This window comes from Prunus mume, linkage group LG1, assembly GCF_029339155.1.
Source record: "Prunus mume cultivar Tortuosa linkage group LG1, ASM2933915v1, whole genome shotgun sequence".
Taxonomy (NCBI): Eukaryota; Viridiplantae; Streptophyta; class Magnoliopsida; order Rosales; family Rosaceae; genus Prunus; species Prunus mume.
In genome coordinates this window covers 32,054,391-32,073,504 of record NC_142698.1, presented here as the reverse complement: position 1 = coordinate 32,073,504, position 19,114 = coordinate 32,054,391, and the positions used below count along the sequence as shown (strand labels likewise).

The 19,114-nt window shown below is 35.6% G+C and overlaps 3 protein-coding genes and 1 pseudogene across 4 annotated transcripts; 1 reads left to right on the top strand and 3 right to left on the bottom strand.

Annotated features, from left to right (window-relative positions):
- Window positions 1–1,089: 1,089 nt before the first annotated feature.
- On the bottom strand, window positions 1,090–3,901 carry LOC148921628 (ABSCISIC ACID-INSENSITIVE 5-like protein 1). Its single transcript, XM_089043998.1, is given in 6 exon segments — window positions 1,090–1,431; window positions 1,894–1,923; window positions 2,010–2,081; window positions 2,185–2,985; window positions 2,987–3,200; window positions 3,850–3,901. Coding segments are annotated over 5 exon segments (1,143 nt in total). The 5' UTR covers window positions 3,140–3,200; window positions 3,850–3,901; the 3' UTR covers window positions 1,090–1,344.
- Window positions 3,902–7,196: 3,295 nt separating this feature from the next.
- Window positions 7,197–8,362, top strand: LOC103327923 (uncharacterized). Its single transcript, XM_008230302.2, has one exon. It carries the CDS (start codon window positions 7,306–7,308, stop codon window positions 8,257–8,259), a length of 954 nt encoding a protein of 317 aa, XP_008228524.2. The 5' UTR covers window positions 7,197–7,305; the 3' UTR covers window positions 8,260–8,362.
- A 2,786-nt stretch (window positions 8,363–11,148) lies between these two features.
- On the bottom strand, window positions 11,149–13,923 carry LOC148921627 (uncharacterized). The gene is made up of 5 exons (XM_089051870.1): window positions 13,158–13,923; window positions 12,845–13,038; window positions 12,180–12,391; window positions 11,827–12,088; window positions 11,149–11,639 (listed from the first exon to the last, which is right to left on the bottom strand). Exons 2-5 carry the CDS (start codon window positions 13,034–13,036, stop codon window positions 11,304–11,306), a joined length of 1,002 nt encoding a protein of 333 aa, XP_088907996.1. The 5' UTR covers window positions 13,037–13,038; window positions 13,158–13,923; the 3' UTR covers window positions 11,149–11,303.
- A 1,524-nt stretch (window positions 13,924–15,447) lies between these two features.
- Window positions 15,448–18,317, bottom strand: LOC148921626 (uncharacterized; annotated as a pseudogene). Its single transcript, XR_016126807.1, has 6 exons — window positions 18,162–18,317; window positions 17,982–18,075; window positions 17,312–17,565; window positions 16,761–16,973; window positions 16,372–16,639; window positions 15,448–15,921 (listed from the first exon to the last, which is right to left on the bottom strand). The product of XR_016126807.1 is annotated as an uncharacterized LOC148921626 (transcript).
- Window positions 18,318–19,114: the final 797 nt, after the last annotated feature.

Genomic DNA, 19,114 nt, shown 5'->3' with positions numbered 1-19,114 from the left:
TCGTTTTAAATTATTTTCACAAAATCCTTTGCGTTAATTTTTCGTCCACAAATTGTTGATGTCTTGGTGCCATCAAAAATTTTCAAATAACAAAATTAACCTCAAAGATTAGACCTTAAGGGATGTGTGTGCAATCTAATCTTTGAGGCTGAATTTGTCCTTTTCTGAAATTATATTGGTGATATCAATTTTTGGACTGAAATTTGAAGGGTTTTTATGAAATAATTTTGAAATCTCAAGAGATGTTAGTGTAATTTTATAAATTATACACCAGTCATAATATGTATCTCTTAGTTTATTGCATTCAATCGAAATTATATATGAGGGTTCATATTCCCATGAATTCTTTTCAACAAACTTATCCTCATTTGGTTCAAGGTTTAGGAGAATTTATTGATATGGACTTCCCATCCCATGTAAAGGGAATTTCATACCTTGGCTCACCTTGGGAAACTTTTCCCCCTCACTTGGGAAAGCATTTAAAGCAGTTTTTTTTTACTAACTTACCCATGTTATTATTTTAAAATACCACTTTTGGCCCTTACAAAACTATTCATATTAATGACTTTTAATAATAAACAAATGGGAATAGAGAAAATGACATTTTCAGTCCTCATTCTCACTCATGGGATTAAACATGGAAAGTTTAATCCTCAAACCAAATGTCATAACGCCATAGGAGAAAAACACCATACCATAAGTATTAAGCCTTAAATATTAACCTTAAATTTATCCACACAAAAAATTATATTAACCCTAAAATGATGCCACAAAAAATATTAGTAGAAGATCTATTGAAAAGAGAAACCACACATACAATAAACAATGTAAATTATTAAACCTTTTCTTTCCTTATATTGATCAAGATAGAGTAAGAGAAAGATGATAGTGATGATAACTCCAGCGAATAAGAGCATTTATCCTTGATTTTTGAAAAGTGATTTTGAGCTTGTCCAGCCATTATCGCCATTGATTTTTGGTTTAAAAAAAAATGCTTTGATTCTAACAAATACAAACTTGAACTCATTTTTTAATTATTTTTTATTATTATTTTTTTTTATAAATAAGTGATCGATTGCATTTATAAATTAGGCACAAAAGTCATTAACCGTAAAAACCAGTACAAGAACAAATACAAATGCGGAAACGCAGCAACCACAATAGGTTATCCGCTTCATTTTATTGTTACATCATCATCCGCTTATTTCTAGATTTACTTATTGCTACACAATACAAATACAATTTGCATTTCTGATGTCAAGACTTGGGATATTTACATACACACACAAGTATGCCCCTCACATTGCATGCATTGTTTGTCCTTTCTGTCACGTTGAATTTCGTTCACCATGCCAAGCTTACTGCCCTTCTCATTGTCCTCAACTTTCCTGCCAATTTTTGTGCTCTTGTAGATTGTTTCTTTCCCAATAGCTGCCATGCCATATGAAATGACACAAGGTAATGACATGTTGATAAAATCATAAGGAGGCAGAACATTTTATATTTTTATTAGGGATAAACTCTGATTTCGGTCGATAGACAAAGTTCCACTTTGTACTTGTTGTTTCAATTTTTGCGATTTTAAACTTGTAGTATACTACTTGTTGCAATTCAAGAAGAGTAGCATAATAATTTCGTTCATATTTTTGACGGACTTGGCAGGTGAGTGCCATATGTGAGAGTTTGAGTTTTTTTAGAGTTGTAAAACACCTCACATATGTTTCGTTGGAAATTTGACAAAATTAAGTTACCGTCCTTGAATTGCAACAATTGGTAAACTATGAGTCTATCACGGTGAAAATTGAAACTGCATATACTACATATACGTACCAAAGTGAAACTTTGGCGAAACTACGGGGACCAAAATCGTAAGTAGCCTCTTATATTAGTTACCTCTTGCTTCCTTTTCTGTTCAGATTCGGCCTGTTCCAAAAGGTGAAAACTGTTTCATTAGTGCACTTGGACAATTGTCTTTAAAGCAAGAAATAAATTTTCTTGTGTAGTAGTACCACACTTTGCTTCAGCTTTGTGTTCTCCTCTTTAAGTTGATTCAGCTCAGCTTCCAGTTCCACAGTGTATGCCTATAAGCAGTAGAATAATTTGATTATAAACATTTCCCTTTCTATGTTTTCTTTATGATATTACTTGCAAATTATTTGTAAATTGTATTGATATAAAAATGACCTGTTTCCTGGCACGAGACCTTGCTGCTGACTCTCGATTCTTGATCATCCTGCGTTGCCTCCGCTCGACTACTACCTCCGGTGGACCATCTATTATCCTCTTCTTGTTCTTTGCTCCACCCCCACTGCTCGATTCCGGCAAGCTATGGCATTTCTCAATTGCACTAACACAAGATGGTTCTCCCACAATCACATTACCCAACATTGGGTATGTAGCACCAATTGCATATCCATTCCCGGACAAATTGCTTGGCACATCATTTTGGAGATTAAAAAATCCTGCACCAAACAACTGTCTCCCAATTCCAAAACTTGCATCCAAACATGTGCTGATCTCATTTCCCGTATTAGTGTCACCACATTGCTGTTGAATTAGGGTACTTTCCATCCTCTTCAGAGGAGGCTTGGACTCGGAGAGAGATTCTTGAACAACCCCGGCTTTTACGAGGAAATCTTCTAGAGTAATTTCTCCGATTGTTTGCTGGCGCTGCGGGGGTACAGAATTGCTAATGTTGTTGTCAGGGTCGTGGTGTTGTGGTCGACTTCTGTCGATTTCCGACCAGACCTCGTCCACTGTTTTCTTGCAAAGCGGGGTAGGGATGGAGAACGAGCCCTGCCGGGACAGAGTACTGGGGTTGATAGTTGTCTCTTTGGCACTGGCCTCTTGGTCACATTGGCTGGGCTGTTGTTGTGTTTGATTTTCTTCTTCAACACTCCAAATGTTGGCAAGGAACTCATCCATGTTCATGGACCCAAAATTCCTCCCACTCTTGCATTGAATTTCATCCAGAGTAAGGGAGAAGTATTGAATTCTGTTTAGTATTATTACCCATGGAATGATGTGAGTCGTCTTGGGATGATTCTTCTTGCGGTTCTAGTGGCTGTTGGGGTTCGAATTCGAATTCGAAGTTGTCATTATCATAGCCGATGCTTCCAGATTCGTCAGAAGCTACCATTTTAGCATAAAATGGAGAATGTTGTTGAAAGAATAGATGCTCAATAATCAGCCCCTGCACTCTAAAAAGCAGAGAAATCAGTTGAGTCTCTGCATGCAGAGGAGTTTTCAATCATAACTAATTTCCAACTTCACCTAATCAAAATAATATCCCAAGAAAAACAAATAAATAAATAAAAGGGGAAAAAAATCAGATTTCATTTCACATAGGGATCTCAAGTTTGATTTGAGAAGCAGAAAACTCGTCCATTTTCTCTTCTGTTCAAGCTAACATTACCTTTGGCAAGTTGCCTCTTCAGATTTTTTTTTTTTAAAATTTTATTTTATAAGAACAAAGATAAAAAGAAGAAACACTACAACAACACAATATGAACTCTGTACTCGATGAACAATTTTGTGCAGGCTGAAGACTTGTGTCAAAACTCAGAAAAATGCAGAGACATGTGTAAAAGCTAGGCTCTGCAATTGCATGCAGCACATCACATCACAAGAAGAAGACAAATCCATCTCACAAAAACAAAAACGAAAACAAAGATACTGATCAACAACTAAGAGCAAAGAACGATTGGGGTGTTCATCTCAGAAAATAAGATCAAATAATACCAGATTTCACAGTGAAATCTGGAGAGATAGAAATAAGTGAAGAAAAAAATTAAAAAGAGAGAAATAAAAAAGGGAAAGAGAAAAGAAACATGCAAAATATAAAAATACCTGAGGTGAGGCTGATTATTTGCTTCAATGGAGGGGGGCAGAAGGAAGTGGAGCAGAGAGCATCCTATGGAGAACAGAAGAGGAGTAGGTTCTTGACATTGTAACTGCTGCCGTTGTCAATTTTAAACGTGGCTTTGTGTGGCCCCCACATTCTAGTTCACTTTTTGGACACGTTTTGTGCCACATGCTTATTTTCTTATGGGAAAAAAAATATTTGCCAAAATGATATGCTCAGCAGCATTGATCATGTCACCGAGGTGCTTAAGTTTTATTATTATTATTATTTTTTCGGTTACAAGGAGGGCCGAAGCCCAAGAGAAAACCAAAGAAGAAAACTACACTGGGACAAGCCTAGCAGTGGTCATCCTAACAGAGTCATTTGCCAAGAGGCTTACAATAGGAGGAGGGGAAAGATCAACAACATGATAACCCCTAAGTAGAAGGAGGTGCTTAAGTTTTCCATTATATAGCAGCCAACATAAAAGCGAGGCGTAAAGCAGTTGGGGTCACAGGCTTCACCAAAAAATAATTGGTCAGAAACATCCTTGAAACACAACAACAACTTTAAATAAAAAAAAAAACAAAGAATAGCCGTCGTTAAATTATGTTTGATAATGAGGAAGGGTAGTTTTGTAAAATGAACGAAAAAACAGAAAACAACAACAACAACAATAAAAAAAGAGTTTTTCTATTTAAACCCTTCACTTTTCTTTGTTCACCCTAATTTTTAATTCAAATTTTCACAATTTCTAATAAAACCTCATTATATTCCCAAACTACCCCTAAATCTCTAGCAGAAATTTTTTTTTTAATACAAAAGTCATCAACCTCACACCCCACACCCCTAGCTATTTTGTCCCTCACCACTTTAAGTTCACATCGACCTTACATTACTTAAAGAGATACAAACATTGTTGTCAAATGTGTTGCAGCATTATTTTTTAAAAAAAATTGAGAATGAACTAGGAGGTTTTGATAGAGAAATGTTGACAGTTCAATTGATATGTAAGTTACCATCATCAAACAAACAATTGGCATACTAAAAGAAAATTTAGGATACTTCATGTTCTTTTTTTCTTAGGTGCAAAGGATACTTTATGTTTCAAACTTTATAAAAGTTTACAAAACCCAATAGGTCGGATGAAAAAGAAGAGTGATCTGGCAATAGGGTATAGAGAAGTTTGTGTTTTTCTAAAACTTAATATGAAGAGTGGTGGGGCGTGTGTAGATGTACTAGGGTTAAGTATTAAGTTGGATGACATTTTTTGTCCTTTTACGTAATAATAAAACTTAAGAGCTTAATGATTTAAGTATAGGAATGAAAAAAGAAAAGTGTAGGGTTTAGATAGAAAAACTAAAAAACAAAACAAAATACAACGGGAAAGGTGAGAGGGAACTAGAGCAAGGTTGGGAGGGGGGAGAGAGAATAAAAGACAAGGAGAGGGATATCAATATCGAGGAGAGAATAAAGGAGATAAAACTAGAGAGTGAGATCAGGAGGGAGAGAAAAAGAGAGTGGGTTGTGGTGTGGGGGAGACTAAGAGCATCCACAATGGATTCTCTAAATCACTTTCTTAGACAAATTTTAGGGAGGATTTGAAGAAAATACAACTTCAATCATGCTCCCTATCCATCTCCTAAAATAATGAGACCTCTAGGAGCTCTTAAATCTGAGGAGAGAGAAAGGACTTCTAGTGGCTCTTATAATTTAATGTTGCTTTATTTTATGAGTATTTTAAATTAATGCTAATTATATATATATATATTTTATAGAGATTGACCAATTAAAAAAGAGTTATAGCATTTATGAGTCCCTAAACTAGAAAGTATGATTGAAGTTAATTTTATAGAGAGCTCCTAAAATAGTTTTTGTATGTTTTTAGCTAAATTTAAACTAAAAAATAGAGAGCATTAGTGTAAATTCTCTGAGTAGCGTTAGGCCATAGTTTTAGATTTTTTTAAACTTTAAAATTGTATAATATTAATGAGATATTAACAAAAGGACTATAAAAATTCATAATAAAAACACGACTATGAAAATGAACTCCCATAGTTTTTGTCAAAACATAGTAATTACATAATACATTTTAATGAAAAATTAAAATGAAAGGAAGTTACATATATATATAGTTTTTATTTTCATTATTCTTAAATAGTTATACCAGACAGGTTTTCACTGTGTTTTAAAAAAAAAAAAAATTTTGCAATTAAGCTACTAAATGCATTCTTGAATGTTACTAGACGGGCCCTAACTTTCTACTGTTTGAGCAAACAAGTTGGCTTTCATAGATATTTGATTTGTTTTTATATGCTTTGATTGTTTTTCCTTCTTTTTTTTTTCCCCCTCAGGTCGGGGATTCTTTTGGTACAAGAATTGAAAGCAAAAGGAGGATGATAAAGTTGGAGGGACTTCAACAGGGCAAGTCCGAGTGGGAACAAATTCAACACTCCTGCTATTTGAAAAATCTCCTTAAAAAATATGACTGAAAGAAAAATATCAATTGTTAGTTTCTCAACAAATACAATTGCAAACATGAGAAATCTTTAAGCCACGTGAAGTGCGTCTACAATAAAAATGTTAGAACCTCACAATATAATATAATGAGGATGTTTTATTAAAATTTGCTACATGACAAAAATAAAAAAATAAATCACGCCTAAGTCAGGGAAAATAGTCACTGCTCACTCTGCCCACATTCTCTCTCCCACACTACACCCTCATTTCTTGTGGGTGTGACGACACTTCGTGGTATTTACTATAAAAAAAAAAATGAAGTAACAATATTAAAGAGGGGGATTCCAATCATGACTTCATATACAAAAGAAAAGTCAAGCAGATGACCTGTGTTAATAGGGTGTACTTATTAAAATTACATTTGTTTACAATTTAATATGTTATTTTATATTAGGATAAATTAGTAATTTAATAAATAATTTAGTAGTAAGGTGTACTCAGTTAATTTTAGAATTCGTTAACATCACTCTACAAAAATAACTACTTCTAATCACTTGAATTGAACTACAAATGCAATTTCATTATTTTAAAAATAAATAATTTTTGGGATTTGAACTACATCAAATGACAAACAAATTGTTCAGCAAAAAGAAAACTACAAACAAATTAATTAATTAATTCAATTGTAAAAAGGCCAAGAAAAGACTCTGCAAAAAAAAAAAAAAAAACCCATAAAATACTGTATTTACGAGGTTTGCATTTAAACGACAGCTTGCACTTATGTGATGTTACTACTTGACGCGTAACAGCTACTTTCCTTGTAATACCGATTATACCCTCATTCTCAGGTTCTCAATAAATACCGCCCTACCCACCCCTCTTTGCTAGCTCTGTTCATCTCATCACCATCGCTTGATTTGCTACTTTTTCCAGTGTCGTTTTATTTCGTCTAGTTTTTATGAGTCTTTATCAATTAATTTCTGCTTGCAATTGATTCATTAATGGCTCTTCCTAAATCAAACCCTAAGATTTCAGTGTCCACGAAGACGAAGAGGGTGTCTAATGCTATGAAGCCTCATAAAACTGCCATGGCCAAGAGAAGCTCTACTCGGAACGAGAAGGCGAGCTCGCTCTCGAAACTTTGTGATATCGCCGTTTACATGACCGCTGTTGGGGCTGACGGCAAGATTGACTCGTGGCCAGAAAACCAACAAGATTTGAAATCAGTTGTGCTCAAGTACAAGAATCTGAGGAGGGGTTTGAAAGATCAAGTCGAAAAGGGTTCGTTCTCAGCGGAAATTGTTGAGGATCGAGAAATTGGGGATTTGGGTTTTCAAGATAACTGCTTGGAGTCCAAGTTAGACGCTTTGAACGAGAGGATTGTTGCTGTGATGAGGAAGATGAGGGATGATGGTAACTCCACTTTCATGGAACTGTACAAGAATATCACGGAGAGTAGTGTGGAACCGGATGCAGCATATCAACAACAACAAAAATCATCTCTTGATTTGAATCTTGATCCTGTTGATCTCATCATACCCACACCCAAAGCCAAACCTAATTTAATTGGTCAATTTCAGCAAGAAAAAGATTATCTTTCATCAATTCATGATGTCAGAGTACCGTATAATGGTTTCGAATTCGATCATTATTCCGTGGATACTAATGATTATCTCAGTTTGGTGTTGGGTGATGCTCATAATGATCTGCAACCTCAAAGTAGTAATTATATGGAGGGTTTGAAAATTGATGGGCATGATGTTGTTGTTGCTGCTATGCCAAGTATGGATGCCGCTGATGATGATATCAAGTTGCTGTTGAGTGATTATGATTTTGATATGATGCAAGATGATGTGCAATTTTGTGTCAATGACTTGATCGACATGTTGCCACAAGACCCACAACAGCAGCCTCATTCTGAGTTTAAATGTCCAATCCTAGATCTTAATGTCTAGTCTTGATCTGTAAATTTGTTGTTTCCCTGTACCTAAATACAAAATCTGATGTATATTCTGGAATATTTTTGGGATTTAATAGAATGCAAGTACTGTTTGTTTATCTCTATTATGTGTTTTTATTTGTACAGCTCAAGTGAAGAGCTTTTGGTGTTGATCCTTTTATTCAATCTACTTTCTCACCTTAAATGACAATGAAGAGCATAACCATTATTTTCATATTAAGACATCTTTTCTCAGTTTTGGTTAAAAAGAGCAAATGACAAGGTTTTTTATTAGATATCCAAGAATGAAATTGATTATACAAAGTAACAGGGAAAAGTTGTCCAAACAAATATGAGCAAAGAACACAGGGATTACAAAGTCATGTTCATAACCTAAATTATGCTTAAGGAATAGATCCACTCTCTGAGGTCCTTTAGGAGTATCAATTACAGTCCTAAGGTCTCCAAATGGAGATGCAAATATGCCATAGATTGTCCAAGCAATTGGAGACCCCCAGTAGTACCACCTCCACCACACTGGGATTAGCTGCAAAATTCAGCAGGAATTGTTATTATGGTTGCAATGATTTGTTATTATTGTTAATATGAAGAATGACCGAGTTTCAAATGACATACCGGTCTGGGAACGAGGAAACCAGAGAACAAGTTCCAGAAGCTCGTGCAGAAAGACGAAAAGGATTGCAGCAATTTGATGGCCAGGACTTGTACAATCACCATCATCCCATAAATTGAGAAGTAGGTAAAGCACATGAATATGGTGCAATTCTTAAATCTATGCTGCTTGATTATTTGTCTTGCTGGAAACATGCAAGTTTAACACATAAAGATTCAACTATCTTCTCTTACTTGGCCAACACGTATAGTTGAGCTATCATCAATCTTGATTTCCGCTGTTTCGTTGCTGAGTTGGATACTAAGTCTGCTTAATCACAATGGTTTTCACAAACTTCTCTGTGATTTATTTATCATGGTCAAGGTGAGAGCCTTTCAACATCACAATGATTTGTACTTGAGAAATTGATTGTTCATGCCTCTCCTCAGCACACATGAACCTCAACAAGCAGTTCAGGTACCTCAAATATACTGGTAGAAAGCACAACGTGTACCCTTGAAAATTTCAAATCTATTCTGTCAACTTCTCCTCTGCCTCAAAATAACTGTGTTCATTTTCTGCGTGAAGCCACACTGCTACAAGCTATGATATGTACAATGGAGAATGATATTTCAATTGTATGTAAAGATAGTTTTTCTCTCATTTCATATACAACAGGGAGTAGTATCATGTTACTACTTCCGTTCCTGCAATTCTCCAATTAAAAATTTCCGTTCCTGCAATTATCGCACCCTACGTTGTTCATCAGCTCACCAATCCTTAGTGGATGTAATTCTTAAGCTCGTTTTTCTGTCTTCTTTATTCCTCTTTCAATTGCTTAAATGTTCTGAAAAACAGAAGAGTCCCGAATTCATTGTTCTCATTTACCCAATTCTCCCCTTAGAAACCACATGTACATTACAACCCTTGAGCATTTCTTTAAACTTGAAGTTATTTTGGCTTGAAAAAACAAAATAACTGACTGCAATGTTCCAGGAAGCCAACCCGCTAGAATGTTAAATTATTGATTAATATCCTTGTTGTGCTTTCGGATAAAATCAGCTCTGGTTTCTGTCGGTGAAATTGTGCTCGAGCGTGTTTTGTTAGAAACTGTTTTTTATTTTTTATTTTTATTTTTATTTTAATGTGTTCAGTTTGTAAGGCCTTTAAGAAGCCAAGTTGCTTTTTATCTGGTTTAGCTACTTAGAAGTAATTGCTTATAGATATTATCAGCTTTTACTTTAGTTTGTGAGAATTGGAGTGTGTGCCAATTGTGAACACATCTCCTATATATGTATCTAAGAGAGGAAAACCTCTTAACAAGTTTTATCAATCAGAAATATCTGTGAGAACCAAGTCTGGAGTTTTCAGATCTCTGAGTTCAACTTATTCTTTGTATTTTCTCTTCTCTTATATTTTACATAAATTTCAAAATAGAAGCCATGATTCCTACAATAAAGCCTTTAAATTCCTGGTAGTGAAAGTTAAGGATTGAATGTCGTTCTCTGGTATAGAGAGACAACGATCATCAACCTATAAAAGCATGCTGTGTGGTTGCATTTTTATGAGGGATTGAGAAAAGCTCTCGTATTTTTGTTTTATTAAACATATGTTGCTTTTGTGCTTAATCACAAAATGTGCGATTTTACGGAAGTAGAACAGTTTGATAATGGTATATAGCATCTACTTGCTCATTATGTTTAAAAGCCAATTATTTTGTTCTTGTTTCAATGTTTGTTTACTGTCTGTTTTCTTACAGTTAGTTAGATCTTATATGACAGGTTATACATTGGTGTCCTATGGACCATGTTTTGAGTTTCATTATCAAGGTTGTCTTGGGTGAAAAAGATACTTGAAAACAAAGAAGTCAAACTCTGCTGATGAGGAAAGACAATTTTGAAGGGGGCCATGGCAGTCACCAGGGTAACACAATTTTTCCTATCATGAAGTACCTTATAGAGAGTGACGATATCTTGAGTTTTGGTTAAGTTTGACAGTTCTAGAATGAGGTCACTGTACAGAGATTTTAAGTCAAATTTGTGAGCTCCAGTTTTAGAATTGTACTGTTGTAAGACTAGATAAGTGCTTCATAATGTAATGTACTTCTGGTCTCTGTTTTCATGCATCAAGTGTTTTGATCTAGTTTGCCTATTTGAGAAAGAGGTCACTGTACAGAGATTAAAAGTCAACTTTGTAGAAGTTGCTGAGTTTTCTTTTTGGAAATTGTTTTTATCTTCAAGTACATTTTGGTTCTTTGTGGAACGTGACTTGAAGGAAAGAACTGTCATAAAGTTTCAGAGAAGTCTCTTTGTTACGCAATGTTGCAGCGTACAAAGAAAGAACTGTCTTATATTCAAAGTTTCAAATGACAAAGCTAATGCGCCTGCTTGTAATTGTCTGAAAGAATCAATCATCTACAATCAACAGTTGAAGAATAGTTAACACACTTATGAAACAATTTTGGCTATAGTAGGTTTGTAATGAAGATGTTCTTCTCCAAGCAAAAGTGTCCTCAGAATGGCGTCACACAAACCAGCATAATGCACAATTAAATGCCCACCGTCAGGAACTTCATGATACTGAATCCACGGTAGCTTAAATGAAATATATCTTTGAAGTTGAAATGGCACAACCTTATCTTCATAACCTTGCCAAATATGAACAGAGCTCTGGTTTTGGGGGAACGGATTGCTGAGATCCATGGGGTCGAAATCCCAACGGCTAAAAGCCAATTTGAAGTCATGATGCAGAGTATCAAAAACCCCTTGTTCTTGTAATTTTTCCTTTAGGTGCAAACATAAACATTGTTAAATCATGAGACAGAAGTTAATATATGAAAATGTTATTTATAGAAAGCAGCTTCTTACTATCATACAACATTGTGTGAAATTTCCCACTTGGTGTCTTAGTTTCTATTACAGTATCAACCACCATACCACGAACAGATATGGAGATAGAAGATATGGTTACCTGAGAAAGCATTGGGAAGCCTGGAATTGTTTTGAGGACTTCTATGTCTCTGCTGTTGAAGAATACCGGATTTCTTTCCAGGACAGAAGTTGAAGGGAGCCATTTCTGAGTCACCCACCACCGCAGTAGTCCAGGGGCAAATTCTGCAAAGAAGAGTCCCCATTTGATAAGTTTTCTCCTGTAATCATCCTTTATCAGATGGTCAGGAAGAGAAGGCCACCTATAATTGACAACTGGAGCTACCAAAGCCACACCTGCTAGCCTACACAAACAAATTTGATATAAAAAGTTCGAAAACTCTTCGTTTTGAATCAAGTAGAAAGTTATGAACCTTGAATCTATGAGTGTTTTACCTGTGTGGTATATGTTTGATGCAACTCCAGGTGGGATATGATCCCATTGACACTCCAATCACATAAAATTTCAATCCTAACTCTAACTGATCAGCCAGTTCTTCGATGTCAAGGGCTTCACTCTTGACTGAACGCTTTGGATTTGGATCACTTTCTCCATATCCAGCACGATCATATAGCAGAAAATATATCCCCAACTCATCTATTAATTCCTGGAAACTGAAGCACTGTGAGTTCACCTCATTTTGACATTTTTCTCTGAACTGATGCTTTAGTACTGCTTCTTTAGCCATGTTATATAATTTGAATTAGGATTTTTCTTGTAAACCAAGTGTAAATTTGAAATTGATATAGCTCCTAAACAAACAAAAGAAAACCACTTTACAAGCATAAATTTCTGAGTGTATGCTAAAAGTTGCTTTTGCAGGTCTTTCAGATTTATAAATGTTTCAATTCAGAAAGCTGTTTCACAACAGATTTTCAAAATTCAGATATTCCCTTTACAAGGTTCTCATATGACTGCAGATTCCTAGTTTACATCATTTCTCAAAAACATCCCTCATTTCCCTTAAAATTATTATCTATGTTGAACTTGGATTTGAATACAACGTAATATGCTAAAGCTTCAGAGCAAAATAAGATGATGGTTGGGAAAAGAGAGATACTTGGGGTGCCAGGAAACTCATGTCCTTGGAGCTTCCAAAGCCATGAACAATGATGATCTTGTAGTTTGCTTTGTTCTTGGGGACCCCACTTTCTCTATAAGCCAGATACCTTCCATCAGCAAGCCTGATTCTTGGTGAAGCTGGAGGAAGATCTTCAGAAACAGCAGCAGTCTCTGCAGTGTTTGAAACCATCCCTGAGAAAACAAAACAACAAAAGAAAAGGGTAGATCTAATTCATTCATTTCAACTTTCAAGGACCTAAAAATTGAATGGGAAAGAGAAATGGAAGGAAAAAAAAAATTTGAAAACTCACCTGGCGTGATGTTATTTGGGATTCTCTCTTGGCCTGATGGGATTTCAAATGCATAAGTTTTCCTTTTTCTTTGTGTTTGACTTGCAGATGCTTGTTGGGTTTTCACAATTTATCAGTACAGTGGCAGCAGAGAAGGTTTTTTGACTGTTTGATGCTGAGGCATGTACCATTTGTTACTTGAATAAATTGACACACCTGGATATACTTTTGAATGTTCCGCTGATGGGGGTATCTTGCTACGATTGTCCTTCTCCTGGTTATAAGACTTGAGAGGCGTCACGAAAGCAGGCCCATAAATAACGCCATCTGTAGCATATCCTACCCCTTGCTTCTAAATTTCTCTCATTTCCCCCCTCACTCTACATCTATTCTTCTAAATTTCTCCTGTTTTACGCCTCCCTCGTCCCCTCTTAGGTTCATGTTCATCCTCTGTTTTTATTTATTTTCCCCTCTCTCCCACATCACATCCTTTAACCTAGCTACCACCACCAAGGACCACCCTAAATCCGGCAACTAACAGTCGTGAGTTCGGTGACCCACAACTTCAACTCTAATGACCCCAGCATAAACATTGTAGAGGTCAAAAGATGAGTCATTTTAAATTTTGGCTCTACTCTAAAAGAAGTTTTTGAGTGTTGCGGTCACATTGTCATCATGTGTGTTACTAATCTATAAACATGGGTGGATGATAATATTCAATGTAATCGACCTAGAGTATGGTATTAATAAATACATACACGTGTTACAATATGAATAAATTAATAACACCACGTGATAATGTGATAGTCACATTCAATCCTACTATGATATTAACAAGTATTATATATTCAACCAAAATTTGTTCTCTAATATATTATCGAAATCAACTCTTGAAGTCATTTAAGAAATAGGAGTCACTAGAATTGAGAAGAATTAGATCGTTGACTTTAACAAAATGAATCATTTGTACTCTTTAAAAGTGATAAGTAAATTTCTTGGCATAGCTGGTTGATTGTGAGATTGAAGCAGATTGCCCGCTACAATTTGGTGCTCATGTCATGTCCATGTGCCAGCGCACCTACTGATGTAATAATAGTCACTGCCTAACAGCACACGTTAGCTGGTTAAAGCTTGCAGGAAAATAAGAAAATAAAAGCTTTACAAAAAAATAAATAAATATAATAATAATAATAATAATAAATAAATAAATAAATAAAAAAGAAAATAAATATTGTAAACAAATGATTGATAAATTAAAATATTGATACGAATGAGAGCATCACGATTCTTGGTTTATACCCCGTCGTCAGAATATTCTTGCATTTGTAGTTTTTTGCGGGACTCCGGTGCCTCCCTTTGACATAACCTATTTACAACACTCTCACACTCAATAAAATATTTTGGTTTATAAAATTTATTTCTTAAATTTAAAAATATATTTGCTCACCAGCTTAATCGTGCAGCATCACCATTCCATTACAAAGTTGTCACTCTCACTTGTCCTTCTAATAAGTTAGCCATAGTTATTAAAAATTAAAAATAATTTATACATGCAAACGTGAGTTAGGCTAGTTGATTAAGACAGTGAGTTCACCCCATTGCATCCAAATTCAAATCTCCTACCCCATAAATTAGATTAATTTAGAATAGTTAGATTTGTACTTGTATTAGGAAAAAAAAAAACTTAATGAAGAATAGCAAGTCAATATTAAAAAACCAAAAATTATCATTTCTACCATTATCCTCTTCTTCCCCTAAATTTGGAATCCATGGCAGCTCAATACAACATATCCTGCAAGAAAAAGGAAAGAAATTGAGAAATTTATTCAAAAATTCATTTTAGCACGATATATTATACAAAAACTCTATAAGAGTATATTTGGAGGAAAAAAAAAAATCAAAACTAGCCACCTGACATTAGTGGCTAGCATTATTGATCCAAAAATTAAGATTATATCTTGAAATTATCTTGCATTGTTGAATATAAGAAAGGAAATCTTGGACTTGCTTTGAAGATTAAAAATACTTTTAAGTCACACAAGAAATCAGATAAAACATACCAAAAATATACCAAAAAAAGTCACATCAGAAAGTGCCTCTCTTGGGCCAAAGAAAATAACTTTTGGGTGGGTTTCTTTTTCTTTATTTTTTTGGGTTAGAGGGAAAATACAATGGCATTTATACAAACGTAAACTCAAAACAATGAGCCCAACAAAGACACAAAGAGGCTGAAGGCTGACAACAAAGCCAATCAGAGCCCACAACCAGGCATAAAGCCCAATCCATACTTAAAGTTTTGTCAATAGCACAGTAGTAGTAAGCTGATAAATTTTTTATTATTTTGCGATGTAACCATGACTTCACACAGAAGAACTTTTCTACATATACATGAAGCACATTGCAGCATTCAAGAAATAGTTGCTCCAGAAACATCCAACAGCTTACTCAACAACGTACCTATAGATATTAGGCCTGCTATCAACATGGGAGCTTATTCTCCAAGCACAAGTGCTTTAAAAATAGCTTCACATAGATGACTCTCAAGAAAAAGCAAATGGCCATAACCAGGAACTTCATGATAATGAACCCAGGGAAGCTTCTCTGCAATATAGCGGTTTAGTTTATAAGGAATGATCTTGTCTTCACAGCCTCGCCAAATGTGAACTGCGCCCTCATTGTCAGGGAATGGATTTTTCAGGTCCGATGGGTCGAATTCCCACTTTGCATAGCCAGCCAGTATGTCTCGGTACAGAGATTCGTGGACTCCTTGCTGTGTTTTCTTCTCCTGAATTTATAAACATACGCAAACGACACCGATGGTTATGTAAGGATTAGCGCATCCCATGCCTCCTTTGAATTATAGTTTCAAAACTATAAAATTAACAGAAAACATGTTTTCAAAATTGAGTCAAACTAGTAAATCCTGCAGCAGAATATTTGTTGTTCATATTATTTGATCCACTACCAAAACAAAGTACCCAAAACAGACCATCCTCCCACAGGTAATTTAACCTCATAAGCTATGAATTCAGATCTAGAAATGTAAGTATGTGAGGTATGATGTGTTGGTATATAAAGCATTTGTTGACTCACATTCCACTTAAGCTTAAACAGTCCTAAAACAACAAAAGTTGACATTAAAAGATTCCAAAACCTCCAAATGTAATTGCAAGAAGCGAAAAGAAAACGGCCGATTTGGTACTGTGGGGGAGATAATGAGAAAATTTGAGTATACCTGACCAACACTTGGTGCTTCTGAGAGTTTCTTCAGCATCTCTAAATCTGTACGGCTGAAAACTGAGGTATTTCCACACAAGACACTTAGTGAAGGGAAAAATTTCTGAGTCATCCACCAATGGAATAACCAAGGGGCGTAATGTGCAACTCGGAAGGCCCATTGATCTGATATGGGGAGAGTGCTGAGGCTCTCTCTTGATAGATTAGCAGGAACACAAGGCCACCAGTAGTGCACAAAAGGAACTACCAGGGAAGCTCCACACAATCTGCAAATGATGCATCGATAACATAAGATGCAAGCTTTCTAAATATAAACAATAAAGGTTCAGCAAAAACTTTATTGAAAGGAGAAAATAGGAAAAACTGGTAGGCGGGTAGTTGTCATGCCTGTGTGGTATGTATTTCAAGCAACCCCAAATAGGGTAAGCTCCCATTGAGATTCCAATTACATAAAACTTAGACCCAATCTGCAACTTGTCCTGCGAGCTCTTGAATATCGAATGCTTCGCTCTTGACAGAACGCGATGGATATGGATCACTCTCTCCATAGCCTGCTCTGTCGAAGAACAGGAAATATATTCTAAACTCCTCTATAAGTTCCTGACAATCGAAAGCGAATACAAGGCATGCCACTTTTATCAAAGAGGGGATGAGATGAGAGAGAGAGATACACTATTGGTGCAATGTACACTAGAATGTAAACATTTAGATATGAAACATCTCCCAAATTGGGATAATAGAAAGATCAGAGAGAAGTTGCATATTAGCATTCATGTCTGGTACTATCAATCATCAATTAATTACGCATGATCAATCAAAAGCGTATAGAAGGAATTCATGACCAGCATATCAACTCAGTGTTGCAGCATATCCCTCCCAATGCTGGAAAAAGTTATGACAAGGCATGCAGGATTTAAAAGAAGAGTTGAAAAAAATACTTGAGCAATAGGTAAACTCAAATCTCTGGAACTATCAAAGCCATGAACGACAATGATCTTGTGTTTTGCCTCTTCTTTTGGAACTCCAAACTCCCTGTAGGCCAAATGCCTACCATCACTGAGCTTTACTCTTGGTGAAGTAACAGGAGGACCACCAGGCGATCCGCATATTTTCGGAGGGGGAGGCTTTAGTGCTTGATAAGCCCACCCTAGAAGACCCACTGTCAAAGCTATTGCTACTGGTACAATCATTTCTGGGAGAAAATAGTAACATAGAACATATCATGTCAGTAACACAGTCATAGAATATATATAGACAAGAATCAACTGATAATATTCGTTTTTGGTAAGTGGTGCAACATGATATAGCCTTTCAAGATTAGGTAAGTTGATCAGTTGATTCTGTTCAGATTCAATCCCTCAAATCAGAATCTGCTCAGATTCAATCCCTCAAATCAGATGATAATTTACCCTATTTTGAAGTTACACGTAATTTCATTCAATGTACCCAAATCAAAGTATTTATATCAGTAAAGCTAAAAATAAGTGTTCATATCTCTGAACATAAAAGATGGCAATTGCATACAAATCAGAATTTCAGAAAACTATAGCAGAGCAGCACAACTAGCATGAATTGAAAAGAAAAATAGAAAGAAATCAATAAACCCACCTGAAAAAAGTTGAAAAGAAGTGGGTCTGGCTGTGTTCCTTGTGGTGTGAGTGAGCCCTGGCTCAGGAAGCTGAGACCTTCTTGCTCAACCCACCTAGAAAGTGAATTTGGGTGAAAATCAGATGTTAACAAAAAGAAAGAAAGAAATCTGAAAAAGCATGGAAGAAATCAAAATCCGACCTAAGGAAAATTGGAAGGGTGTGGCTCTGTTTCTAGTGTGCGCCCTTGCAGAAGTAGCTGAGACCATGTAGCTGAATTGCTCACGAAACCTTTTCCCACTAAAAAGCACTCTAAATACAGATAACACAAGTGAGTAAGACCCACAAGGGAACATGAACCACAATCTCACATGCAATAATATTCTTTTGTTTTTTCTTTTCCTAGAAACAAACAAGGTGAAGCTAAAAGGCGTGCAATAATATATCAGTTTGCCTCGATATTATCTATTTTCACATGATTTGCCTTCAAGCCTACTTCAAAGAGTGGCAATAATCATATGTACATATGCCTCATGACGTAAGAAACATGTGATGGGTTAGTCTAAATAAAGGAAAATTATAAGGAGCAATATTTTATATACCATCTTGTGAAGTGGATATATAAATATCTAACAAGGTGCATCATGTTGTAGGTGACTGAACTTCCCTTCTTTGCATCTAAGGTACAAATTGGGCGTACTAGCGTACTTATTGTGGGAATACATATTTCGGTAGCCAATAGATGGGTGACACATAGAAAATGAATATTCCTTAGGTCAACTGATTACTCTAATTAAATCATATTTAATTAGAAAATTTATCTTTGATTTAAGATGAAAATATCTCCCCAAATTAGGGATGAGATTTCCATCAAATCTCTTAGATTAATTCTAATATCCTATTTATGGGTAAGAATAATCATAACCAAGTAAGAATTATTCTTCAAACCCTAGCATACAAGGAGACTATAAATACATGATTACACAAGACATTCAAAGTAACTTTTTCTCACCCAAAAAACCCTACATAAATTCCTCACTCACTCTCACTCTCTCTCTTGCTGCCCTTCTCACTCTCTCTCCTCACATGGCTAAGCACCATCACACACCCGGCTCTCCTTGTGAGAGAAAACTCCATCCATTTTAGCTATTGTGG

Bases quoted from the DNA above. Each gene is read 5' to 3' on its own strand.
- LOC103327923 (XM_008230302.2), top strand. From the start codon at position 7,306: ATGGCTCTTCCTAAATCAAACCCTAAGATTTCAGTGTCCACGAAGACG.
- LOC148921627 (XM_089051870.1), bottom strand. From the start codon at position 13,036: ATGGTTTCAAACACTGCAGAGACTGCTGCTGTTTCTGAAGATCTTCCT. The intron at 12,089-12,179 runs GTAAAACACTCA...TTGTTTGTGTAG, and splicing joins ATCAAACATATACCACACAG to GCTAGCAGGTGTGGCTTTGG. The intron at 11,640-11,826 runs GTAACCATATCT...TTGCACCTAAAG, and splicing joins GCTTCCCAATGCTTTCTCAG to GAAAAATTACAAGAACAAGG.